At 47.1% G+C, this 27,524-nt stretch overlaps 1 protein-coding gene and 1 long non-coding RNA gene across 2 annotated transcripts in view; both read right to left on the bottom strand.

The window, feature by feature from the left end:
• The window catches only part of LOC125697508 (uncharacterized), a 101,005-nt gene extending 92,269 nt beyond the window's left edge, over positions 1-8,736 (bottom strand). Inside the window, exon 1 of the long non-coding RNA XR_007378819.1 lies at positions 8,487-8,736. This is a non-coding gene — a long non-coding RNA (uncharacterized LOC125697508). The remainder of the gene's footprint in view (positions 1-8,486) is intronic.
• Positions 8,737-11,220: 2,484 nt separating this feature from the next.
• On the bottom strand, positions 11,221-14,753 carry OTOL1 (otolin 1). The gene is made up of 4 exons (XM_048955219.1): positions 14,402-14,753; positions 13,282-13,371; positions 12,830-12,901; positions 11,221-12,716 (listed from the first exon to the last, which is right to left on the bottom strand). The coding sequence occupies exons 1-4, from the start codon at positions 14,751-14,753 to the stop codon at positions 11,821-11,823; spliced, it is 1,410 nt and encodes a 469-aa protein (XP_048811176.1). The 3' UTR covers positions 11,221-11,820.
• Positions 14,754-27,524: the final 12,771 nt, after the last annotated feature.

Genomic DNA, 27,524 nt, shown 5'->3' with positions numbered 1-27,524 from the left:
CCACCAACCAGGAGACCAGGCTGCCCAGAGCCACATCCAGCCTGGCCTTGAATGCCTGCAGGGATGGGGCATCCACAGCCTCCTTGGACAACCTGTTTCAGTGAATTTGCACTACAGGTTGGGGATTCCCTGTGTTGGATGCACACCTTTCATTCCAAGTAGCTGAGAAACTTGAGAGCATTTGCTAGAACGGAAGCATTCTTCTTGTGTGAAGATTAAAGAAGAAAATTGCATTGTTCTCTACATTCCCTCAAGTGCAAAAAGGGAACAGTGCTAATGTCCTCAAGATGTGCTCCATGCAATAGCTCTGTACATGCTCTATAAGACTGCAGGAGTGTTAGAAGCAGAGAAAGACCCTCTGGGGTCAGTGAGATGATGGCCATCATCTACATCCAAAGTAGATACCATCACCTTCAGTTAAACCTGCAAGTCAAACCACCCACTTCCTTCCAAAAGGCTTATTAGTCCTATGGTCAAGGAATGGTTGCTCTTAACTCCGACATAAGCATCACAAAAAGCACTAAGATGACTCAGGGATCCCACTGCCCTCATTCACGAAAATCGATGAGCCCAATATTATCAAAATACACAGAAAGTGTTCCTCTCACAAAGTGGAAAAGTCTTTCTAAACTGTAGTCACTGCAGGAATGCCTTGATAATTCAAAGCAGAATTGCAGATCTACCAAGCTTTTTTCCCCTCCACTCTCTTGATCCTCAGTATTTTCATCATCCAGCTCCCTCTCATCTGGATTCACCAGTGGTTAAGCCTTACAGAAAGATGCATTCAGTGAACCAAAAATGGCAAATACCATTCTATCTTCATGAGATAGTGACATTCCAGCAGCATTTCTCATGCCCTGGTGTCTTTATACAATAACAGAGAACAAGCTACAGCCAACAGTGCCCACTACTGCTTCTTGCACAGAGCAAATCCACATAAATAAATCTTACTAAACCTAAAGGCAAGCAGTTACTGCACCCACATGACAGATTTATTATCCTCAAAACTTAGTGCACTGATGTGAAATGCAGGTCTAAATTCAGTAGTTATACCATACAAACTGCCAGCTATTAGTTATATTATGGAAACAAGAACATTGATAAGATGCTGCACTGGGATGTTTAACAAGTGTCAAAGCCTAAACTGAAAGAGGCATTTATCTATGAAAGTCAATGAAGATATACCTCTTCTCAGTGTGGTTACATTTCTCTCAACTAGCATACAGGAACTTCCTCTAGGTGCTTCTAGAACCCTAATGAAGGCAACACAGCCTTGATGTTGACCCTGTCCTGGATGGATGATGGAAAAGAAACCTCCAGGGGCCCCTTCCAAACCAAATCATTCAGCAGCCATGCCTCCCAGACAAGCAATGTGCCCATCCCAGCAGCCATCTGATGCATATCCTTGTTACAGCACCTGGAACAGCAGGGCTGGAGGACATGCCACAGCCCTCTCACCTGTATGGGTTTCACTGCAACATCTCCATCCTTACCTTCAGCAGCACGCACTGCTTCTTCCCCCGTAGTCAACATTTGAGACCCAGTGATTAAATACTGTAGAACGACCACCTCAGGGAGGAAGGAACCCTGGCTGCCTCATGGAGGTGATCTTTGGGTGGAGGCCAAGCTGCCTTATGCTGCAATGCCTTTCCTCATCAAAACTCGCCCTTGCATCTGGCCTCAGCCTATCACCATGATTTAATTTATGTCCTCACTGTTGTTAATAATTACACTTTTGTCTCCTCTTTTATGTCCACACTATTTATTTCACCCCTCACAATGAGAGGGTTTGCCACTGTTTGTCATTTGGGTGTCCTGACGTGACAGGAGTTGTTCTTTCATACATATAAACTGTGCAAAAAATCAGTTTAAAACCATATGACTTTAAGGGCTACTTTCATTAAGCTGTACGGAATCAAAAACAAGATGTTCATCTCCTCTTATTGCCATCTGCTCCAGCACATTTCAGAAAACATTACTGTATCAGAGACTTCTAGTGAAAAATAATTATTGCTATTCTAAAATAGCCTAGACTGGCATAAGTATTGCTGACAGCGTTCAAAATATCCTTTCATTGCAGCCTAATGAGAGAAATCTTCACTATAAGAGGTGTTTTAAAAAAGAAATATCATTCATGCTTGCCCAAAGCTGGGCCAGGCAGCAGGAATTCAAGCCTCAGCAGCACACACCCAAATCATCGGTAGATGCGAATGCTCAGGAAAGCTCTGCACACATTCTCTAAGACACACAGGATGAGCACCAAAGAACCTCCCAAAGCCACAGCCAGCCATCTTGCCACACACTCCTGAAGAAAGTAGATAGTAATGGCTAGTATTCAAATCCAGGATGGAAAAGACCTCTAAGATCCCCAGTGCCACCCCAGCCCCACCATGCCCACAGCCCTCAGTGCCACATCTGTGGTTCTGAACACCTCCAGAGATGGTGACCCCACCACCCCCCCTCCCCGCAGCCTCACTGCTTCAACTCAAAGTAAAAAGCAACCACTAGCTTTGGGGATTTAATGACCACTTACAGCACAGTTTCTCCTGCAGTCACCAGCGTGCTTTCACAGCTCACACTGTGCACCTGGAGGTCACACACCACAAGGACACCCCGTGTCATTTACTCCACAGCTCCCAGCGGTTGGGTAGAGCAAGAAAGACACAGAGCAGCAGCAGAGATCTCAGGAATCGCCGTTTTCGTTTTCTACATCCTGAACAGCCCCACAGCACACAGAGGGAGCAGCAGTAAGCTGGGACAACACGCAGCCCCAACCTTCCTCGTGCTTTCTGGATTGTCAAATTCAAACAAGCCTTCACCGTAGACAACCATCACATCTACTGCATCCTCTGAGCCCCCTCCGGCCTGACAGAGCCCACCAAGGAGAAGCTGACGTCCCGTCCTCCCCCTTTCCTTCTCCCCCCCATAGCCTGCATCCCTTCGGGCACTCAGGGAAGGGATCCCCGCACTCGCGGTCCTTCCGCAGCCCCGCACTGCCCCCTGCTGTCCCCGGCAGCGAGCAGAGGTCCGCGGTCGGGCGCTGCCTTCAGTGCCTTTCCACGTTTCTATTAACTGATTTGGTTGTACGAGACACGAACGCGCAGAGGTGCGGTGCTACGAGCAGCGGCTGAATCTCAGCACTTCGATAGAGCCACGCATGCTATCATCCTAGCAAAATAGGATCCTAGGAAAATAGCTTCTGATACACCAGCAATTCAGAAATCAACCACGTTTCTTCTGCTAACAACATTTGCTTGTTGTTAGCTGAAACAGGTGGTTGCATTTTTACCTGGCTCCTAAATCGATGCAACCAGCTCTTTGCAGCAGGTTTAACCTCCTGATTGAAGCCCACGTGCAGCCCCATGCTCACCCTGCCTGCCCTGCAAGCAGCGCCTGATGCTTTATTGCAGGCCTGCTGGCTTCCCACATCACTCCAAGAAAGGGCTCCTGCAGATGCAGCCTTCAGCAGCAGCTTTGAGATGAAGCTGCCCAGAGCCAGAAAGGAAATTGGTTTTGATTACAGTGGGAAGTTGGAAAAAATCTATAGAAACTCATCTGGGCACAAAGAATGAGAAATTAGCCCAGCAAAGGTGACTCCTACCTCAAGACCCAGCACTCTGGTGGTCACAGTTATGAGATGAGCACAATTGCCTATTTGCCCAACAATAAGAAGTCTGTGTGCAGGATGAGAGGCTCAACTCACCTCCAGCACTGGAGCTGCAGAGCACCACCTTTCACACTTGCTTGCTTTTTGAATAAAGGAAGCAGAGACACGGCTGTTTGCTCCCAAATCTGACCAGCCTAACCTGCACACTCCCCACAAACACACTGAGCCTCTCTGCAGCTTGCAGCATGAGCTCAGGAGGAAGCAACCAGATGGACAGTGACTTATCATGGGAGACACTTGGATCAGCAACTTGGAAATTTGGATTTACCCAAAAGAAGCAAGTTAGTCATCCAAACACACAGATACACCCTAGGGAGAGGAAAAATCTGGAGAGCTATAGAGCTAAACGTGAAAAAAATAAAGAGGGCAGGTATGCAGAAAGCAGTATAAATGCAGCTATAAATTGAGAATGAGGAAAAGAGGCAAAACAAAACAGGTGTGCACCATTCAGGAGTAAATATTTGTTGTGTGACTGCATTCAAAGCAAAACAAAAGAAAAAGATGGAGATCTTAGAAGTAATGTGTGTTAGTCATAATGTCAGCAAACACGCCCAGAAGGCAGCACAGCCAGGAGAAGGCCAGGAGCATCAGCAGTGATATGTAAAATTTAATATATTAATGTTCAGAGGATAAGGCTTAAATTAGAGAGTGGTTCAAGAAGTCAGAGAGCACACATAGCAAACAGCCTTTCTGGAATCAGAAGCACTTCAGGTGGAGCAACCTTGCCAAGGTAGAGGATGGTCAGGATGATCTCATCATCGCTCATGTCAGGGCCGTGTCACTGCCTTCGGTTTGCATTACAGATTGCACGCAATGCACAGCGGCCAGAAATAGCATATGCACAGCAGGTCCTCCTCCTGGACCCCACTGCTCTGCACCTGCCCAGAAAAAAACCTTTGCCAGATCCACAGATGCAAACCCAGGCAAGTCGGAGCCTACTTCTTGTTCAGCAAGAGGGCACAGCGGTAAAGAAGGGAGATATTGATGGCATTTACCCTTTGCAGGAGGAGAGGAAGAAAGGATGAGCTGCAGGAGCATCAAGTGCTCTCTCCAGGAGCACGTCAGACACCTGGATCACACCTGGTAGTAAGACAGTTACAACAGCCCCTGCTCTGCTGCCATCCACTTGGAAAATTATCAGGGATGAACTGTTCATTAGCCTGATGGCTCCATGCCACCTGTCTGGGCAGCAATAGCTTCAGAGCTGTGAGTTTACCTGGACAACAGCACCAAGGAGAGGCCAAAGCAACATCCACACTGGCATAGTTTGAGTAGAGGATCGAGCTTTTGTCTTCAGTTACTGCCAGATGGAAGAGGAGATGATTACCAAAACCAACTCATTATTTTGATCGGTGTCACCATTTAGTAACTCAAAGAAAAGATTGGTCAGTGTACTTTGTTTCTTTTTAATATTACTGTGGAATCATTGGAAGGACCCTTAAAAGCCCTCAGTCCCACTCCTCACAATGCACAAGGGCACCCACAGCCCCATGAGCACCCAGAGCCCATCCCTGGCCAGTGGGTGCCTGCAGGGATAGTGCACCCACCTCTTGGTTACCCCACGCAGTGCCTCACCACCCTTGCATGGCCCATGGTATGTTTGACCACAAACTAACCTCTCTTGCCATTTTCTCTCAAATCACATACAGTTGGCTGCCTGCTGATTTTAGGAGCCTGAGCACCGGGAATCAGAGGAGCAGAATGCACAGGGAAGGAACCCCATGCTCTTGCCCCAAATGCATGCAGAATGGCTCCTTAGCCTGCTGCATTGGCATTTTATTCCCTCCTGACACACCAAGGGGTGTCACAGGAGCACTGGTGCCAGAAATGACCAGAGAATGGAAGTACTGAAGCATTAGAAATATTTCTGTTCTGAAAACCATTTCCAGCCCAAGCAGTAGGCATTGCAGGGCCTAAGAAAATGTGCTGCCTCACTTAATTCAATTTGAAATCTGTTTCTTGAAGGTAAACACATGAATAGTTGGAGCAGAAGCTCTCATGATCAAGAACCTGCAAAATAAAAAGTCCATTTCTTTCCATAAGAAAGTCTGAAGCACTCTTCAATATCCTTTGCCAAAACCAGAGGCCAGAGCTGAGCAAGAGCTCACTTTCCTTTTGTCACCACTGCAGCAAAAGGAGCACGCACCAACCCTCTTCTTCCCATTAATTATTCAGGAGAAGCCAATCTAATTACATACCAGCAGCCCATGACCAACTCTTTCAGTATGAAGGGGAACTGTGAAAAAAATCACCCCCTCCCATTAACTTCCCATGCAGTACCAGAAGAGCAAAGTTAGAAACCCACCAGTCTGGAGATGTTTCCTCTTCTAATTAACATTTTAATGGGAGAGGTGAAGCCTCACCACAAAGTGCTGGGAGCAGACAGAGCTGTGCACATCCAGAGGGTCTCTAACTCACAAATGCACTGACCCACATTTCTCACATTTTATGGAACTATGCTCATTTGCAGCCATGTTAATTATACTTTCTATGGGAAAGCAGAGGAATGTGCCACAAAGAATCTCTTGCAGCTGCATCTGTGAGACAGTTTAGGGCAGACAACTGCACACTGGACAGACCTGAAGTCCTCTGGCAGCTGAGCTCTGGGCATTGTGGTGGCCATGGGCAGACCCTGACACTTTTGGGACACTTACAGAAGGTGTGAAAGCAGTACATCGGAGGCCTACAGCTCAACCTGTGACAGAGGAGCAAGGCTGAAGCTGTATTGATACTTAAGAATTAGAAAAAGGAACTGCAGCACTGGCAAAAGAACTGCTTAACTTCAAGAGAAAAAGTCAGAGGAGTGTAGGGTTTGTTCTCTCCCCTAAGGAGCACATAGGGCTCTATAGCACAGCTCACTGAGCCCTGCAGAAATGTGCCAAAGCTCTGAGCACAGCCTGCCCTCAGGTGCTGTCAGAGCTGTGCACAGCTGCACAGGCTGCCCTGGGCCTTTCCAAATTGACCTTTCCAGATTCCAAGGCAGGAGACATCAAAACCAAGCCATGCTCTGATGAATACTCCATGCAAATCCTTACTCTTTGCCTTTACTAAGTTCTTCTCCATAGCCCCACACCTCTAAAGCCAATTTACTGGTCTGTGTTACACAGCTGAATACCAAGAGATAAAAGGCAAGAGTCAAAATGGAAAAAAAATAACAATTAAGCTCAAGAAAGCAATTGTTTTAACGTTTTATTTTTCCATCTAAAAGGGAGCAAGCACTGAGACCATAAGGATAATAGCCATGTTTATTGACTAGGCTGGTGCCCTTCCAATACCAAACCAATGAACAATTATGGCAGACAAGCGTATTAAGCCAGCCCCAGATCTGTGAGGATTCTATAGCTTCATAAATTGTTATTTGTGTAAACACCCATTGCCCCATACCTGGAAATGCCAGAATAGTATACACAGACACTGTAAAAGAGTAGCACTCAAGTGAGATGCAAGCCAACTACAATAAGCTTCCAAGCTCACTGTATGATCTTGCCCTTCAGCAAACATGCTTTCCAGCCCCTTCTCTCCACATGGGGACTCAGCACATCTCCTTCTCTGGGCAGCAATGAGCTCCACAGAAGTTGCTCTGCCTTACCAGTAACTGGTTTTGGCATTGAGAGCAGTAGCAGTACCCACAGGGGTACAGTGGGGATTTGATGCTCGCTGTTGAATGAGCATTTGCTGAGGGGAGCCAGCAGCACTCCTTATTGCTGGTCATCCTTTCCACTTCTTTTTCTTAAGTTTTCTCACTTTACCTGGCTGGGATGCACCCACAGATTGAAGGTGTAAATAAACCCAATGCAATTAAGCACACTCCCAACTGCAACATACCATGGCTGGTAACAGAACCAATCATTGATCGAAAGAAAAAACCTTTTCCATAAAAACAGTTCCAAGACCACAGCTCTAGGATTTTGTTTTTCCAATTTCAGTCAGAATCCAAGAGTCTCAGACTTGGAGCAGATTAAACTGAAAAAGATTAGCCAACAGAAAGCCATTTCTGTTTCCACCCATCCTCTACTTTGCCTATGGAAATAAGAAGTTTCAACTTTCACCCCAAACACAGTGAACTATAAAAGGAATACAGTATGAGAAGTCCAGCTGCAACAAAGTTTTACCCTAAGATCTTTTTCATTCAGGTAGAAGACTCCCACTCAAAAAGAATGAGCTTCCAGAAGACAAGAATGACTCCAAAGAGTCTTGAAATGCACACAGTGACTCAAGGTTATCCCTAAAATAGCATCTGATACAAATATCCAAGTCTCAACACCTCCATGGAAGACCATAGCTCTTGTTAAACCGGACCCTGCAACTCCATGCAAGACTAAACACGTTTCATCTTGAAATTAAATCACTGCATTGTGCAGCACTGGGCCATTCTGAAACAATTTCAAGTAATATTTCTGGAACTCTGGTCTCAGAGGTACAGCTTTGCAGATAGGGCACATAAAACCACGACAGAGCTCTTATTGTGAATAAGTAATAGTGGCTGTATCTAGAAAACAATACCAGCTTACACACGGCTTGATAGATATCCCCTATTAAGAAGCTTCACATTTTGTGAGCACACCAGATAACTGGCAGTGATCATGCTGTAATCCATTTTAATTCACATTGAAAGGCAGTTTTTCACCTTCTAAGTGAGATTCCTTTTGTAACCAGGCAGCTACCAGCAAAGTTACAAGCCTCCAAACAAGCAAAACATATTTCAACAGAAGTAGGAGCATTACATTGCTTTCAAACCTATTATGAAGCCCTGCCTTAAAGTCATCAATACACATCCATTTTCACCCAAACCAGCATGTAACAACACACATTTTCTCACCTGGCTGCTGCCTGAGATACGGTGCATTAACTTCAGAGGAAAAAGGGTCCCACCATGTGCTCTGTGCTCCAATACAAAACCACCCACACCTCCTTCATCAACCAACAGGGCAGCCCTGATTAGTTGCAAGTGGCTTTTATTCTAGGGCAAGTTGAGCTTGCCAGCTGAGAAAAATAGGCTGCAGGTGGAGGCATTCACAAGCACAGGGCACCTGGAAGGCCAAAACAGCAGTAAGAAGGGAACACCCAGGCTACAGCCAGGTTTGGAGGATAAGAACAATTTTACAGCAAGATTCAAGGCTATCTGAGGCATTCCTCATCCTCCTGGTGTCCTAGGTCTTCAAAGCCAGGCTGGATGTGGTTCTGGGCAGCCTAGTCTGGTGGTTGGTGACCCTACATGCAGGATGGGGGGTGTTGGAACTGGATGATGATTGTGGTCCTTTTCAACCCAGGCCATTCTATGATTCCCAAGCTTCATGCAGGGGTCTGGGCTGTCCAGCTCAAGGTTTAGGGATGTTTTTGCTATCGAGGTACCCAAAATTTCTCTGTAGATTTAGCCCTCAACATCCTAATGGACAAAGCAGCTGCTTTTTATGGCCTTGTATCAGCTTGGAATGATCTTAGTTATTGAAAACAGCTGCTCTTCTGATTTGCACACAGCATTTATTTTATTTTGTGCTAGGGTCAAACTGCTTCATTGCAATGCAGGAAGGGGACACTTAGTTTTACAAAATAAATCTGAGCTAAGTGGCAGCTCAAGTGGAATGGAACGAATATTTTGGCATTTGTAGCAACTGTACCCAGTGCGACAAAGTGTGCCTTCAATCAATTCATTCTCTGTTGTTCTGATGTGGCATGAAAACAGAGCAAGAGCCTATGAAAATTGGGGGATTTTTGTCACTTCAGAACTTCCCCTGGAACACTTTGCTTCCAACAGGAGAAATACCTGCTGAAAAATAAAGGGAAATAAAATAAAATACCCCTTTTCAATTGAAAATGCCTTGGGTGAAAGTTAATTCCTTTTGCTATTCAGGATGAAACCTTCTCTAAAAGGATCTGTGTTTACCTAAACCACCCTTCACTGTGCTTAGCACGGGTTCAACTCTGCATGATACTCGTTTCATGTACCCTAATTAAATGTGGGAAAGAAAAAAAAAACCCACAACACTGATTTCAAAATAAACAAGGGATAGATGTGAACATGCTTTGAATCCAAAGTAGTGCTGGCAAGGCAGACCCTGAGATACTTATGCATATGGAGGAGCTATGTGTTATTTCAGCCATTTTTCCTGCATGCTTCTCTGCTTTCCCAGTCAGGGTTTCCAGCAGCACTGCCTCTCACTGGCATTAAGTTAGTGGCAAAAAAACAAGCTCAGACTGCTCTCACAGACCTCTCATATTTGTTATGGGGCTGTGCTGTGAGCATCCTATATCCTTCCTCAAGGTCTGTGAGCCCAGACCTTTGAATAGCCTCCAGCTCCTCCTAACTTGCTCTCAGGGCACATCCATGGGATTCAAGTAGCCCAAAGGCTCCTCATCTGGCTGGATATATCTTATGCAGAGATTTTTGTAAGGAAGAAGGAGCTCTTCCAGCTTTTCCCCAGACAACCAAGCAATTAATTTACGGAAAGGATGAGATCTGATTAAGTTCTTGAGAGATCCCAAATTATTGCATTGCTTTCTCAGGAGCATTTGTAGAGGTTATTTATACAAAAAGTGTAAGAAACTGCAGTAGGAGAGGAGAAAATTGCTTGTCAGATGTCCATATACCACCATCTGTTACAGAGACCGTATGAGATGCAGCGTGAAGGCGCAACAAAAGAATTAAGGGTGTTGTGACAGCAGGAATCTGAAATTATTATTATAACTTGTTGTTTTTCCTCAATATTCACCAGCTGCCAGGGAATTCATAAACTGAAATCTGCATCTTTTATATACTTAGCACTCTGAGTTTGATCCACATAGGAACTAACTCAGATTAAGCACCAAATTAAGTACCGGCTCCGACAAAGGCAATACGTCTCACATTTGAATTGCTGATACTGAAGCAGGGCTGAGAAGCTGATGAACTGAAGGACCCCTTACGTTTACCAAGTAGATAGGATCAGCCTTATAAAATTGCCTTGTTTTTTATCTTAAAATTTAACAGCAGTTCTCCCGTGTTAATTTTCTCCGAGTACATTAAGAAGTCTTAGGGACGTTTCATGTTGGTGCCATGGGAAAGAAGAGACGAGGGACATGATTTACGACGGAATTCAAATAGCGTATGGAAAGCATGATGGCAATTCAAACAAGGAAGCTGAGAGCAGTGGGAATAGCAACCCAATTCAATGCCTGCGTTGGGGTCAGACCCAGCATTCATCACATCATCGCTGGGGAAATGCCCTGGGCTCGTGACTGCTGAGAGGATGAGAAAATCCCATTGCCACTGAATGCTAATTACGGGACTTCGGCTTTATTTCTAACCAAACAAAAAGTGATCAGAACAAGTTTGTGTGCCATACTGAACACCCCAGAGGTGCTGTAAAGCTCTGTCCATGTGCTTGTAATGCTGCAGGATTTGTGTGAGTGTCAAAGCTGCCTCTCGCTGCCTCCCGTGTTGCTCCCAGCAGCCCAGGGCCGTTCCAGCAGCACCAGCAGAATCACCAGTGGCTCAGCAGCGTGGCCTTCAGAGCAGCTTAATGGCACGGACTGAGCATCTCTTCTGCTTACTTCTGAAAGCTAAGAGCATCTTTTTCCCTCAGGAGGTATTTCACACTGATCAAACAGACTCGGTACTCTCTTAGATAAACTTTTATATCATTCACGACCAAGTCTAAAGTACTGCATAACACTGATTCAATGATGTAATACCTTTACATCTTTACATGTGATCTGAAGAAACTCAGTGCTCACGTTTGTTTTGGATTCGGCTCTACGAATCAAACACTACAGCCTTTAGCACACCCATGACCTTCCAGTGGTTACCAGTACCGATGTCCAGAGGACTTTTGATCATGCAAGGATTGCTAGAGCTGGCTTAATTAAAATTTCAGATGGATAATGAGCTTCATCATGTGATTTGTAATCAAGTCCATGACGTGAAGCCCCTTGGGTTCCCCCATCCCTGTGTTAGTCCTGCTGGTGCTTGGGCAATGCTTTCTCTCAGCCGTCACCACCTGCACAAAGGATGTGCTGCTTCTTGGGGCCTCTAGTTAAAATTAATCACTATTTGACAAGTAGATTTTTGTAACAAGATCACAAAACCCAGGAATTAAACCAACCACATTGCCAAACCAATGCTCATATGTCAAGGGTGGAGAGAAAGGGTCGCTCCTCAGTAACGGCTTTACCCTTTATAGCAGGACCTCAAAAACATCTGGGTACAGAAGAAACCCTGTGAAGATGCTGTCATCCTCAGCGCTGACATAGACCCCATTCCAGTCCTTTGCCACCTCCAGCCACACCTGGTCGCCCGCATTCAGCTTGAGGATGGTCAGAAAGGAGGCCTGGTCGATCTCCTGCCCGTAAAGCGTCTCGCGGATTTTGGCCACCTTCCTGCTTCGGGCCACCAGGCTGACACGGGCTGGACGCCCTCTCACTGTCAGCTGGTAGGCAAAGACGTACGCCCCGGGCACGCTGCAGTTGAATTTCCCAGTGGCAGGGTTGTAATCGTCTTGGTCGTTGTACAAAATCTTGTCGAATCGGATGGGGACATTGGGTGGAGGGAAGGGCTTCGACAGCCCCGCGCTGAAGGCCGATCTCAGGAGCTTCGCAGCATCCCCACGGGCACCCTTGGCCCCACGGGCACCTTTCCTCCCCGGAGCCCCTCGGCCCCCCTTGCTGCCTGCTACCCCTTTGGGCCCAGACGGTCCCGTCACACCGGCTGGGCCCAGGTCCCCTTTGTCACCCTTACTTCCTTGCTCACCCTTTTCTCCCTGCTTTCCCTCAGCCCCCTGAATGCCCTCATCCCCCATTTCTCCTTTGCTGCCTTTTTCTCCCTTTGTCCCACCTTCTCCTTTTTCCCCCTTCGGACCTCTCCCCCCTGGCTCCCCGCAATACCCTTTGTCCCCAGTGTCCCCCTTCTCCCCTTTGTCACCCTGTTCACCATCCACACCTGGGTCTCCAATGTCCCCCCTGTCTCCCTTGTCCCCTTTGGTGCCATTCTCACAAGTGTCCCCTTTGGACCCCTTTTGTCCCTTCAGCCCAGGGAAGCCGTAGTTGCCCTTATTGCCTTTTACTCCAGCTTCACCTAAAACAACGTTGGGGAAGAAAAATGTTAAAGGCATCAGTACTGTAGTTTTTGGAGATGGAGAGGCATCACCAGCAAGGGGAAAGTCCAACACACTATTCCATGTTACGTACCTGGCAGCCCAGGCTTGCCTGGATAACCAGGGCTTCCACTTGCTCCTCGCTCGCCTTGTTCCCCTTTGCCTCCTAGGACATTCCACCATGAATATGTCATTAGCAATACCATCTGTAGCACAGAAATCATTATACAGAAAGGGACTGGTACCATTTTGCACATTCCTCAGCACAGTGAGCAATGTTTGTTTCCAAGAATGGCCTTCACAGACCTCAGCTGCATCTCACAGCACTAAACCTCAGTTCCACAGACAGCTCTATCTCACCCTAAAGCTGGATTTCTGCCCCTAATCTGCACCTCACTGGGAAGTTATTGTTGTAGGGTGCCGCAAGATGGAGAAGTCACTTCTGCATTTCTCATGTCAGGATTGCCAAACAATTTTCCTACAGTGATGTGGTATCCAATGAGGACAACAGCATTTGTTTCCCAATGGGAAGTTAGCCTGCTTTACCTCTTTCTCCTTTAAAGCCTTTTGGACCCTGAGGTCCCGGAGCTCCCGGCAGACCTTGCAGACCAGCATCTCCCTTCTCCCCCTTAGGACCTGTAATGTAATCACATCAACAAAACTATGTTAGTAACTCAAAGGTTTAACTACACATAATATTCGAGATAACAGCTAAGCAGCATGCCATCAAGAGATGGATCAAAGGAAGCTCCGTTTCCATCACCCTGGTAAGAGCTGGCTGTTTTATTTGCTGTCATACAGCCATGCAAACTGAACATGAGCTGGTTTGGCCTGACCCTGCTCCCTATATGCTCAGGCACCACAGCTGAAATCCTGCAGGGACAAAAGGAAGAGGGGTGGCGGGGCAGAGGGGCCTCACCTGAGGCTATGGGGATGCCCTGGTCCAGCACACAGCTCCCCAGCCTTTGCTTTCACTGTTGCACTCCCCAAATCTTACCCTTTGCATTTTGCTCTTGCTTATCGTTCGACATTTTTTAAACCAACTTTCAGCTGCCTCAGAGCCACAGGGGCTCAGGCATTCATAAAACATCAGAAGTAATCTGCCTTTAATATTTGAACGCATCTAAGGAGCTCCCCTAGCTTCATAATTGCCCCTCTCTTTAAAAAGAATTAAATCTGCAAATACAGAAGTAGTACTGCACGCTGCACGAGCACCAGGTGGGAAGGCGTGCACAAGTCAGCTTCTTTTTTTTGTAGCTCTTCATCCACCTGGGGATGCAAGGCTGGGGGCAGCCTCCAGCAGCCCCAGCTGTCACAACACAACCTGACTGGGATGAGAACTTCTCCATTCACACCACGAGCACAAAGCCTTCCGCAGCCTCCCGAGCTAGGGGAGATGAAAATCCCTTGAGTGTGTTGTATTAAAAATTATTTTGTCATTTTTACCGCCCTCCCTTGGCTGAATAGTTTCTGGCTCCAATACAGGCGCTATCAAAGCAAGCATTTGCAGACTAATGCACTATTCATTATAACAGCATTAGACTACAGCACTCTATAGCTACGCGTTTCAGCAGCGGAATAAAAGAGACAAAATCCTGTGAAATGATGAGATAGGCTGTGCAGAGCCACCTGGTGCAAGAGCAAATAACTCTGTTCTGGTTTGCACCTGGAGGGCCCGGCTCCCCCGGCAGCCCCTGGGGTGCAGCAGCAGGAGGACAGCAGTCACAGCAGTTGAAGAAGAAGTCAGCAGCATCCAGCGTGTCGTTCTCAAATGGGAAGAGTGTGGAGGCTGCTTGGAAGGCAGGGCTGGAGGAAGGCAGCTGGGCCCTGCCTGGGGCTGCAGGGCCAGGGCTTTTCACCGCATCTGGGGTGAAGGAGGGCATGGCGGCATCTGGCAGCTGGAGCGGCTTCGGCTTGGTGAGCATCACCACCGGGGTCACCTTTGGGGCTGCCTGCACGGCCACCAGCAGCAGCAGCAGCAACACAGATGCTGAGGTGGCCACCGGTGGGCTTCGCATGGCAGCTGTGGGGAGAGGTGGACACAGTCACCGGGCATCCTGCACTCACTGTCTCTTCTCTTGCACTTTCCATCCCTTTTTATTTTTTTGATCCAGACCATCACCTGCTTCTCTTTCATCACGAGAAACATCAGCCTCTCCCACCACAGCCAAACTACTCACGAGACATAAGAACAACAGCAGTGCCATCCCTTGGGGACATCTGTCCGATAGGTGACATTACAGAGTCTCTCTTTTTATGGAGATGAGAAGGAAAAATTAATAAAACCTCCTGCCTGCTCCCCGTGCCACCCAGCTGAGCCACAGCCACCCACTTGCATTGGCTGGAAGCGCTCCCAAAACACCAGGGGGCCAACGGGAGCTGTGCGATCACTGTGGTCACATCTGCTCTGTATACACCATTAGGAATAATTCAATAATGACTTCAGAGTTAAGCAATTGCCCATCGTAAAGCCTACACTGTAATAGAATAAATTAAAAGAAAAAAGATCATTAAGTATTCATAAGTTATCACATCAGTTTTTCTCTTTGCTACTAGCTGAGCTTCCAGACTTGCACATCCTTGAAGTGTAAACTTTCAGGTCCATTCTTTTTAAAGAGTTGGTTTAGCTGAACCAGAAAAAAAGAAGCAAGCAAGGACTGCACTTTTTTTCCTATAGCACAGGTGATGCCTCTCAGATGACTTGTCTTGTAAAACATCTTTGTTTCTTTCTTATTCCTGCAAATACAAACAGGACAGACTCCCTTTCTTGCTCAACCTGTAACCTAACCTTCCTCTAGCAATGAAGGTGCTCGGTTACATGGAAGAGCCTCCAGGAGAAACAGGGCTGTCCCTGCCATCCAGAGGGCAATAGGAGGTCCAACCAAACTTCAGATTTGCCAGGTTAAATTAATTTGCCAGATTAAAAGCTTTCCATTTTAAAGATGTTATAGAGGAAAGGATTGTGATTTTTTTTCCTCATAAAAGTAGCCCCCATGAAAAACCGAGTTATTTAATGGCAAAGCTATTAAACAATCCACAAAAAAATGCCCATTGAGCACTGTTGCCTATTGCTGCTTTTTGATCCACTCTTCACTCTGCCAGCTCCAGGAAGGGATAAATTATCACACCCCATCTCCATTCATGTCTCACGGCATAAGATGCACTAGGACAGGACAATTTTGTTGCATTTGTCCCCAACCAGCTCCTGATAACCTCCCCATGAAGCCTGGTTGATGCCAGAGTGAAGGGATGGAGCAACCCAACCCCAAACCTCTCCACCAGGATGGGAACAGCCAGCGCTGAGGACCAAGAGTGCCATTCTGCTTCTAGGGAGAGGCAAAGCACAGCACTGCAGGACCACAGCTTTGGAGAAGAAATGGTAAAGCAATTTCAAGGCAGAACCAACCTGCATTTTACTGCTAGAAACCAATTCTGCAAGTTGGAAAACCAGACACTGTCCTGTTACACAGCTGGATTGATGGACTGCCAGCAAGTACTGGAAAAACATAATTAATAAAAAACCAAAGCTCTATCTGCTTAGAAAATAAAGTGCTTACATTAAGGGATTGTTAGACAGCTTTTCATTACAAAGGTCAAGTCTATTCCAAAAATAAATATAAATACTTTTTTTTCTTTTTTTTAAATAAAGCCAATGTCTGGGAGGTTTTCATTGTATCAGCTCACCAGCAGTGATTCTGAAGACATCCATTTGAATCCTATCAGCAGGAAAGTCTATTATTCCCAGTGCATACAAAATATGAAGAATTCAGCTTTTCAAACAGCAGCTTGAAAACCCAGATCTTCCTGCAGCTCAGCATTCATCACAGGCAGTAACTTCCCTCAAGACAAATCATACAGTCACTCTGTCCTAAATTCTATGAGCTCAGTGCAGATATCCCAACCGAAGACCAACAGACCATCTGGATCATCCCTACCTTGTACACAGTCCCGCTCTCAGGATCACCTGCCCTCGATGGAAATGGTGTCCTTTGATGAAAGAGACTGCCTTATTTTTGGAGAAAATCTGTTTTATTTGAGTGAGTGCTGCTGCTGTGGCCAATGAGAGCTCACATGGTTCAGGGAGAGGGGGTGGTTGGTGATGTTCCCTGAAAGGACCAGGGTGACATTGATATCTGAGGAAATTCAAGTACTTTCCCCAGGCTGGGACACTGCTCTTCACATGGGACTTCTTTGGTTCTTGAGACAAAAAAGAAAAAAAAAAAAGGTTTTTTGGATCATTAAGAGACTTTACTCTTGCCAAAATGCTGCATGGCCACAGCAGCGCTCAATCCTCAGCTCTTCTGTACATACCCAAAGCAGGAGGGTTGCTCTGCAGTGTTGCTCTAAACCTTATCAGCCCTGATCAGCCCTCTGCAACTAATTGATTATCCTTCCTTTTCCCTAGATAACACAACACTCCCTCCTTTCCCCATGACACCAACACGGACCGTCGTTTGTTCTGAGCTTTCCCAGCCCACGCAGGGTGCAGTGAGACGCAGGAATGCGAGGCTGCCTTTCCTTGCCTTGTCTTGGTGAAACACGAGCAAGAAAACCACCTCATTCAATCGGGCTGAATTTACTACATACCAGCACACTCAGTGCTGGACAAGAAAGGCTGCTTGTTTCGGGCAGGCTGCAGAAAACAATCAATTCCCCTTTAATAGAAGCTGAGGGAATTGTAAGCCCCTCTGATTTATTTGGAACTGCGACACTACCTTTTCCTGCACAACGGTCTACAGCTTTCAGCAATAAAAAGTTGATTAAGGATAGTTTATTACTGAGCATAGCAGGCTGGATTGATTCACCATCTTTTCAGACTGTTCCAGAGAAATCAATGAGGAGTTTTGCAGAGCTGCTCGGCACTGGACACGTGTTTGTCGCAGCCCCCGCAGCCCGCTGCTGCTCATTGGATCTGCTGACCACAGAGTTCAGGTCTGGAATTGAAACAGTTATTTAAAAACAAATTAATAACCATTTTCGATGTCGTAATTGGATTCAGTGTGTTAAAATGAATTTCAAATCATTGGCTCTTCAGAAATTAAATTTCTGGCAATGCTGTAGCCTGGAACACATAAATCGCAGACAAAAGGCATCAATACCAGCCTGTGCATGAGACCTAAATCAAGGACAACACTCAAGTCCCAGGCAGCTGGTGTAAGCCTGAAGCATCTCCACACTGGTGCTACAGCCGAGGGGGAAGCAAACAGCCTGAAATCTCCCAAATCATAGCATTGCCAGCAGCCATTTGGGTTGGCAACCTGCAGCCATGAGATATAAAACCACGAGCAGCTTGGGAACCAGTCAATCCCTTGAAGAGCTCTGATTCAGATTGCTGGGGGACACCAACAGTGCTGGAATTCAAGGAGTTTGAGTCTTGGACTCATTAAGAAAAGGTCTCTACACGAACAACTCTTCCCTACAAATCCCAAACAGAGCACTTCTCAGTTCAAGGCCATTGGTGTACCAACAACATTTGGAGCCTTCTGGCTCCAGGGTCAAGCTGTTTTGGCAGAGATCTGAGTCTCCAGACAAAACCTGTCCAAATGGGTCCTGTCATTAACAACTGAGGTTACTCAGTGGGGCAAAATTAACCATTTTTAACCAAGATTACAGCATTTTACAGTGCTGCCTCCATATTCACCAGAGCTGCTCTTTCAGGGGCTTCAATCTAATGCCATGTTCGCTGCACACTACAGCTGAAAAAAGAAATTCCACTTTAATCTTGAGTTAGAGTATTTCCTTGAACAGCTTGAATAGTAGCAGCCTAGAATAGTATTAGTAGATTATGTGACAACTGCAGGTTTTAAAATTATACAGTGCTTATTTAGTTACTGAAGCAGTTTGGAAACCTCATAGGTTGAGAGCGTAAATTATGATTTAACACTAGATTAATCACTTTGTTTATTCGGGGCTCTAGAGTCTACATTTCAGTGATATAATGATGCATCTGGTCCATTAACACTCCTTCAAAGTACATTTCAAGCAGACTCCTGGCTTTGTATATTTGCAGATAACTGTTTCAGACTGAAATTTGCAGAGCTGACAATGGAAAAAGGCTGTGGCAGTGCTGCTGATAGCTCCAGATGTGACCTCCAGCCATTGGTAAGAAGGGCTGGCACCTGCTGATAACTACAGGGACACAACGAGCCTCTCCTGGGGCTTGCCAGAGGCCAGCACGGGGGTTCATCCTGTAGGAAGCTTCAACTACCATGAAGCAGCTCCTCACAGAAGCATCATCCTCACCAGCAACTTATTTCTGCATAGGAGAGTTGCTTCTAAACTAGTGGTGAGCTTGGACAAGGCTCTGATGAAATTCATGGACACCCTGCACCTATGGAGCCTGCTGACTATGGAAACCCACATGGGTAACCACAGACAAACCAGCAAAGACAACTTTGCAGAAGAAACCTGGAAACGCAGAGCAGTAAGAAATCAGACCTTGGCGGTTCAGCTCCTGTCTCAATGGAAAGGCAGGCTTGCTTGCTGGGTTGGCACAATGCAAACCCAAAGCAGAGCAACACCAGGCACAGCAGCCTCCTGGTGCTTATGCACACACAACTAAACACAGAGCTGGTTTGCAAGCTAAAGCACAGAGTGGGAAACATTAATTACAGGCCAAACTATTCCCTCTCTAACCCTTGCAACCCCAGTGCCAACTCCCCATGGTCAAGCAGGACATGCCCTGAGACCCTTGGCTCTCTCCTCTCTGCAGCCCAAGTTACTTATGGAAGAAACTGAGCTACTGCTCACGCAGGATTTAAAATGCTTGACCCCAAAATAGAAATACTGGTGCAGGAGTTTTCATCGGCTACAAAGGGAGAAAACTATAATTGTGTTTAGTGTTGCTGAGATGCAGATATCAAGGGGAAAATAAGGCTGAAAAAAAAGATAAAAATAAAAAAATAAAAATAAAAAAACCTGCATCACTCTATGGCAGTGGACCCCACCAGCTCCACTCCATGTGTAGTTTGCCATTTCCTGAGCCTGCTGCTTGGCAGCACAGCTACACCTCTATAGAGATTTATTGCAGTTTAAGGCATAATGGCTGGAAAGGTCCAACAACTCCCATTTCACAAAAATAAGCATGGAGGGAGTTATTTAAGAACTGCAAGAACTTCATGATCCCTATTACATCTTATTGAGTCCATCACTCTGAGGGTTCCTACATGTGTATTTAAGCTATTGGTAACATGCACTTATGTGAGAGAGGGGAATCGCAGCCCAGCAGTGCTTGTGGCTCCTCGGGCTGATGCTCCTTTGCTGGTGCTGCTCTCTGTTGCTCTTTTTGAGACCAGATTGCCCTGCAAAAGGATGTGCTTTACCATAACCAGCTCAGCTGCAGTGGTCCGGCACCAAACCGGTGCAGGGTCTCCTTTGTCACCACTGTACAGATGCTTCCACCTAAGAAATACATCCATTGTGTTCCTTTGGAAACTGGAGCAGGCCAGGGGTAGAAGTGATCAGATTTCCTGGTCCCCTGTTTCACCCCGCTCTGCCTTTGTGCTTCAGCCTGGGGCTGGCACAGAACCCCGCTTCCCTTCATTCTGCTTAAAGAGAAAGGAAGAAAACCATTCTGAATAGCAGTGCCTTTGCTCATAGCAAGTGGTGGGATTGTTTCTCCCTGTCCTTGCAGTGCCAACTTGCAGGAGAGATGATAGGGGGCCTGATGCCGTGCTCCCTGGAGGCAGTTCTGCCAGCACAGAAACTTCATTCCCACCCACACTTGTGGATGTCTCTGAATTCCCAGGGTTATGTGCTAAAATGAAGAGCAAAACTCATGTACGTTGTTGTACAGCAGTTAAAGAAGCATGGGAAGGTCTCCATTAACCATTTGCAGCTCATGCACAGCAGCAGATCCTGTTCTGCATCCTTTTTGAAAATTAGATTTATTTTTTCTTTAAGTCTCCCTCTCCATGCTTAGAAAGCATCTATGGCACTCAGGAAATAGACCCCATAGCTCTGCATAGGAGGCCATGTGCTGCCTTTATGCTTCCTCATTGGAACGTCCTGCAGCTGATGTAGCCACTCCACTCCTTATGGTGGATTATACCCCAGCATTGCATGTTCTGAGATGAAACAACCCTAAAGGATGTATGTCCTGCATAGAGCATACTGCAAGCTAACAGCATTGCCTGCTGTACAGAGCCTGCTTTGCAGGTGGGCTGGGCTCGATGATCTCTGCAGGTCCATTCCAACCCCTACAATTCTGTGATTACTTATAGCTGATTGTTTTTAAACTGGTATCAAAGCGACCCAAAACATCAGTTCCTCTCAGACTCCGTATTTTCCTGTATCTCCTACGGGCTCTGAATGATCCGATAAACATCGCATTGACCCCTACAAACAGCCACAAGCTGTGAGTGACTTCGTTAAGCAAAGCCCGGAGCCGGTGAGGCCGGCGCGGCTCTCTCCGCGCATCCCTCAGCACACGGTTTAGCCGTGCAGACACGGCTGGGCCGCTAGAGAGCAACATCGGCCCGTGTTTTCCTGCCTTCCTTAACGCAATTTCTCTTCAGCTGGGAAAATGTTCACCTCCTCCTCTGCGCCGGGTCCCTGCGCGCCCCGCACCGCATTGCACCGCGTCGCGCATCCCACCCAGAGCGCATCTAAGCACCAAAGACCAGGTTGTAACATTCACACCCCAATATTCAAACACGATGCTTTTGGCTTTCGGAGCAAGGAAACAGTGAGCTCACTGCAATGGTGCAGCAGTTCCCAGGTACGAAAAACTACCATCAGTTTGCACAAATAGATGAATTTCCCCTGTCTGACCGCCGGGGTCCCAGGGTGGTTTTCCCAATTCTAGCAGACACCGAAGGCGGATGCCGGCGTCACCAGCAGAGGGCAGATGCTGGGTTTTCAAACATTATATTCCAGCCCTGTTGGGCAAGCCTAACATCATCAGTGTCCACCCAATTCTTTCAGCAGCCACGGAGGGTCCCTCTGTCTCCATACGCCTGCCGCGTTCCTTCTGAAAGGCAGAAATTAGTTAAAATCAGGGGGTTGTGCTTTTTGAAAAGGGAGGTGTGGTATAGAGAAGCAGCCGTGCTGCTGACCTGCAGCTTCTCATGGGACTTACAATATTTAGTATTCTTAGAGCTTAATCTCTTAAGACCTTGTGATTGCAGAAAATGGCAGATTTCATTTAGAAAAGTCAGCTCCAAGCCCTGTGTGTAAAAGGCTCAGGCTCGAGGAGGAAAATGACAATAATCCCAAATGTAATTGCATTTAACCTTTTCCAGTCTTATCATTTGAGAGGAAATGAGTCGTGGCTCACGATATTTAAGGGGTATCAACCCAGAAACTACAGCCAGTGGAACACAGAGGCAGCAAGCCGTGTTTCTGATCACTTTACACAGGAAACCAGCGATTGGGTGTGAGGCTCATGTTGTGCCAGGGGAGGGTCAGATTGGATATTCATAGAATCACAGAATGGCTTGGGTTGAAAAGGACCACAGTGCTCATCTGGTTTTAACCCCCTGCTATGTGCAAGTCACCAACCAGCAGACCAGGCTGCCCAGAGCCACATCCAGCCTGGCCTTGAATGCCTGCAGGGATGGGGCATCCACAACTTCCTTTGGCAACCTGTTCCAATGCCTCTGGATGAAAAACTTCCTCTTAACATCCAACCTAAACCTCCCCTGTCTTAGCTTAAAACCATTCCCCCTTGTCCTATCACCATCCACCCTTGTAAACAGCTGTTCCCCCTGTTTATATGCTCCCTATTGGAAGGATATTAGGAAATATTTCTTCTCCAAAGAGCAGTGATGCAGTGGCACAGCTGCCCAGGGAGCGGTGGGGTCACCATCCCTGGAGGTGCTCCAGAACCACGGAGATGTGGCACTGAGAGATGTGTGCAGTGGGCATGGTGGGCTGAGCTGGGGTTGCAGTTGGTGACCTCAGAGGTCTTCTCCAACCTTCATGGTTCTGTGATTCTAAGAGGTGGCAACCCCTCTCTGTCCAACACAGCTTATCCAAGTCAAAGTGCTTCAGCAAAACCTCTTGTCCTACCCATGCTATTCAGTCAGGAACAGTGCAATCGTCACCTGTTTGAACACTGGCCTGAAACTTCCCAAGTTAATGACCCTCTAACGACACAGTGTGCTTGCAGATCTCTGCAACAGCCACCTTTACCCCACAGAGCTGCTCATCCCGCTCCCCATGGCACAATGCCACATCGGGATATGTTGCAACTCCCCCAGGAAATACAGAACTGGAAATACAGAGCTGGAAATATCTACTTTGCTTTAGCCTGAACTCTCCATTGCCCTGGCAATTTTGTAATAGAGCAAGGTTGCACCACTTGGAGTCACGGGTGTTTAAAAAGGAGGGTGCCGCAACCTCGTAATCCCCAGAGCAGGCAGAAACCTGGGAATGAAATGGTCTGTGACTTGTGGTGGACCCATAACTCAGTGGGAGGTGGTGGTATTTGCAATATCAAAGTGCCCCAGGAGAGGGAGAGAATTGGTTTTTTTTCTGACATACAAACTAGATGTGAAAGACTTTGGATCAAAACTAAAGTCAGAGGAAAGATTCCCACTGATGTCTTTGGAACCAGCTCCTCACGCCCAGCGAAGTGAAAATTAACCACCTTAGAAACACAATGGTCTGTTTAAGAGGTGTGAGGCAGCGGGAGCACAGCGACAAGGCTGGATGTTGTGTTGAGGGACATGGTTTAGTGGGAGCTACTGGGAATAGGTGAACGGTTGGACTGGATGATCTTGAAGGTCTTTTCCAACCTTGGTGATTCTATGATTCTATGACAAGGGCTGCCTCATTTCACACCGCAGCCAGCTCCAAAAGGCTCATAGGGTTGGCATCTCCCAAAAAGAGCAAGCACTCACTGCTGCCTGTGCAGGGGACTTTCCTGAGTGAAAGCATCCCTTGCCATCCACCAAACCCCGTCCTTGTCCCACATACAGTTTTCCTCATTTCCCCTGGAGGTGCCATGAGAGGAGCCCAAAGCACTCCCCCTCCTCCCCTGCTCCTCACCCTGCAGCAGCAGAGAATCTTGGACAGAATAATGTAGCCAAATGTACAATAGTAATAAATTAATATTATAAATAAATTTTAGCATGTACTTGTTGGATCTCCTGAATGGCAGCAAAGGAATTCCTTTCCTTCTTTCTTAGCAGTCTTTGAAAAGGAAAAGAGGGAACAAAACCATGCCTCGATAGGCTGGAAATCAGATGGATTTCCATGGCAGTAGCTGCTGTCTGTGAGGTGACAGAGCCTCTGGGTCCCAAGTGCAGTGAGGAGCTTTCCTACATGCCAGACTTCATGTGAAATATAGCACGGTTCTGTGACCAGAACTGAAAGACAAAGAAGGGTGTTCCCTGTCTGCAGGCATAGCCGTGATGGAGTCAGGATGATGGGCCAGAAGGTGGGAAAGAGAAGGGTAACACAAAAGGTTTCAGAGATTTCCCACAGGAAACTGGTACCAAAATGAGCATGATTACTCACACAGCTGGCTGAGCTCCTGTGGCACTGGGAAAGAGCATGAGGAGATGAAGCAGATAGTGGGTAGGACAGCGTTGTGTTCCGACAGAAGTGAAAGCCTTCTCCAGCAGTTGGGTGCTACCCAGAGCTGCACACCCAGCTGGCAATCCACGCAGCCAAGCACAGCCTTCCTCTCCAGAGAGATGCATTATGCTCCCAAAGAAAAGTTTTCCTTTGCAGGTCCTACCAACGAGCCGATTATTTAGGAAGATGTCAGCTAGGGATGCCAATGCAAACAATGGCTTTTCCATTAACGCCTCCGGAAAGAGGCATTTCTAATCCACAAGGACAAATACCCACAGCTGATGCCTGAGTGAGGGTTGGGCATGGGCATGCTCGGATCATCTGTAGGTCATTTACAAGATTAAGGCTCTAACAAAAGATCACAAACTCGCTTACACAGACCATTACACTGGCTGTAACAATTCAGTATTGTCAAAGGGATTCATCAGGAGCTCGGTCCTGATATGATCTGAATCATTACATATTCTGCCCAGCCCTGGTACTCAGTGTTTATTAATCCAACCTTTTAATTATGCCTGCTAACAGGCTTTGGTATGTCACTCAGCCCTTCTGCTCCAGCCAGGGCACAGGCAGGACTGCCCAGCTGGAATCTGCCCCTTGATGCTGATGTTTATAAGGACAACGAAGGGATGCTGCATATAAGCAGTTTCTCATGCAACATCATTTCTGACTTTCTGTGCTGGAGCGCTGGCACAGGGACTGGACAGGAGCTGAGGTCTTCTCCTTGGGGATCTCCAGGAGCCACCCAGGCCTGGGCTGGGATCAGCCCTGTTGGAGCAGAGCTGGGCTGGAGAGACCCGGGGGTGCCTCAGCCCCCTGTGACTCTGTGATGCTGTGCTTCTGTCGCACCAGACCACACATCCCACCTTGTACAAAACTCCAAGGATCTGCACCATGGGGCAGGATCAGACCCAGCCCTGCAGTAACCTCCCCACCAGTGACCAGACAGGTGTTCAGCTAAACCCAGAGCAGAGATAACCACCCACAGCCCTTACACCTATCCCATGGGGGTGATTGCTTTATCCAAGCTGCCCCATAATTAGATAAAATGTTCTTCTCTAATCTGTGGGGCTGACTTTGAGCACAGTTTTGTCAGGACGTTTGCCTGCAGGATTTATGCTTCCGTGCTTCAAGTCAAACTACTCTTATCCCAAATGAAACTGCATGGCCTTGCCCGTGGATTAGCAGAAGTCACCACCTGCACAACACTCAGTGGAGCTAATAAAATCATCACCGTGGCACTTGGTAAATACTTGCCATCCAAAGTTTGCAAATACCAAAGGCACACACAGATTATGGCACTAATTCAGACAGATAAAAAACGGAGGGCTTTATTTTTAGAACATTCATCCTTTTGTGCCCTCAGAGTTGCCCTAGTTGTTAAAAAGCAGCCTCAACAGCCTGGGGGCTTAAATCAGGGGTGGATGAAGCCAGGCAGACGTGGGTGAAACGATGTGCAGAAAACAAGGCATATAGACAGTGCCTAAATCCATGCTGACTTTGGCAGGAGCCACTGCGGGAGGGAGCAGCAGCAAATGGGATCAGCACACCAGGCCAGCAAAGCCTGGTGTGCAATGCACCCCAGCCCTGTGGTGAGCACTGCAGACTCAGGACACATTCAGAGCACCATTTTGGCTTTATAAATGCTCCGCTGGCCTTTGTGGCAGGTGTGCAGTGTTACTGATGTCTCAAAGGAGTAATCTGCAGGATGTTTCCTGCAGGAGCGAAAGCGAACGCTTAAATGCTTGGCAATAATTAACACAAATCCCTGGTGGTGAAATGAGGAAGGTAGGAGATCTTCCAGAGCGCTAGACAAGGAAACAGATTTCTTTTTATGTACTTCATAAATTCATGACTTTGCTATGACTTTTGCCATGCAAAGAGCGTGACGCATTCTGACGCTTTGGGTTCAATGAAGTTCAGAATGCGGTGACGGTGACCCCAAGGAAGGTGGCAGCTAGGTCTGCTTCTGCAAGTATTTCTGAGGGAAAGATGAGGGATACCCACTCACAAAATACATGTTGTACTGAGCTCCATCCACCCAGGCACCAGGCTTCTCCCCAGGCTGAGCTGCCTGCACACACTCCATGCAGGTTCCTGTGGTTCCCTGTCACCAGTGAAGCGTCTCTGCTCCGCTTTGCACTCGAAAGGAGCGCTTCTATTTGTTAGTTTAAAACAAAGCCTCTGCGTAAGTATTTTTAGGATCAAAGACTAAGCCAGCATCGCCTCTGCAGTCAACATCCATAAAAATAGCAGCAGGAGAAAGAGGCACTGTTCTTACTGTGTGAGCTGAGAAGGGGAGCGTCGCATCCTGATTGCCCCTTTGCTGCCAGCACTATTACGTGCAAGCACGTCTTAAAGATACTACACCAGGAAAGAGCATTTTTAAAGCACCATTAAAATGTGCTCAGATGCAAAAGGACAGCTCCCATGACCGTTGTTACATTTGGCCTTTGAAACAGTTTGTGTTCCTTTATGGCCTCCAGCAGACGCTGGTCTGTGCAGGAGCACAGGTCAGCCCATGCTCTGCGGTCCCATTGGCAGCCAGTTGGTGTCACCTTGTAATGCAGCCCATGTTGTTGGATTTTTCAGCTCCCCCAGCCCAGCTCATCCCTCTGCCCGGCTGTGGGAGCTGCCTGACACCAGATAGGGACAGGCCACTGGCAAGGATCTGGCATAGAGGAAGCCCCAGTCCCAGCAGTATCTGGGACAAATTCTCAGCACCTCCTTGGGAGCTGAAGGGAAGGGGTTTTGCCCTCAAAATGGAATGCAAGCCTCGTGGCAGTGGAGGGGGCATCAGGAACTACATGGGGCTGCCCCATCTCAGCCACTTCAAAGCAAAACCCATAACCTTAAAGGAAAGGATATGTTCTTAATGCCATTCTTTTATCACACAGTGACAACTTAGAGGGTGGGATCAGCCCTGTGAGAGGAGAACTGCCACTACTTGGCTCAGTGAATGAGGTTGCACGGGTGTCCCGTGCCAAGGGGAGCAGTCAAGATGCAATCTGCTACTTCATTCCTCACTTGTACTGCGAATTCAACTTCAGTAGCTCTTTGGTAGCAAGCAGGACACTCAGATACACTTTTTGATATTGAGGGTTGAATAAACTCAGGAAACCTGGGACACCTGTATTGCAGCATTGTGCAGTTCCCAGAATTTCAAAGTCTTGTGCATACTTGCTCACTCATCTCTTCTTTTCTGGAAACACCTCCTCTGATACACCAGCATAATTTCCCTCTGCGTGTCCAGCACGCAGCTTCCT

Source organism: Lagopus muta, chromosome 9 (genome assembly GCF_023343835.1).
Source record: "Lagopus muta isolate bLagMut1 chromosome 9, bLagMut1 primary, whole genome shotgun sequence".
Classification (NCBI taxonomy): Eukaryota; Metazoa; Chordata; class Aves; order Galliformes; family Phasianidae; genus Lagopus; species Lagopus muta.
The sequence above is the reverse complement of the archived record's forward strand: the minus strand, read 5'-3'. Positions and strand labels throughout refer to the sequence as shown.

What these genes read in the sequence shown, in the direction of transcription:
- OTOL1 (XM_048955219.1), bottom strand. Translation starts at nt 14,753, where the DNA reads ATGCGAAGCCCACCGGTGGCCACCTCAGCATCTGTGTTGCTGCTGCTG. An exon ending in AGGCTTTAAAGGAGAAAGAG is followed by an intron (nt 12,902 to 13,281) that starts GTAAAGCAGGCT and finishes GGAATGTCCTAG; the next exon opens with GAGGCAAAGGGGAACAAGGC. An exon ending in AGGCAAGCCTGGGCTGCCAG is followed by an intron (nt 12,717 to 12,829) that starts GTACGTAACATG and finishes ACGTTGTTTTAG; the next exon opens with GTGAAGCTGGAGTAAAAGGC.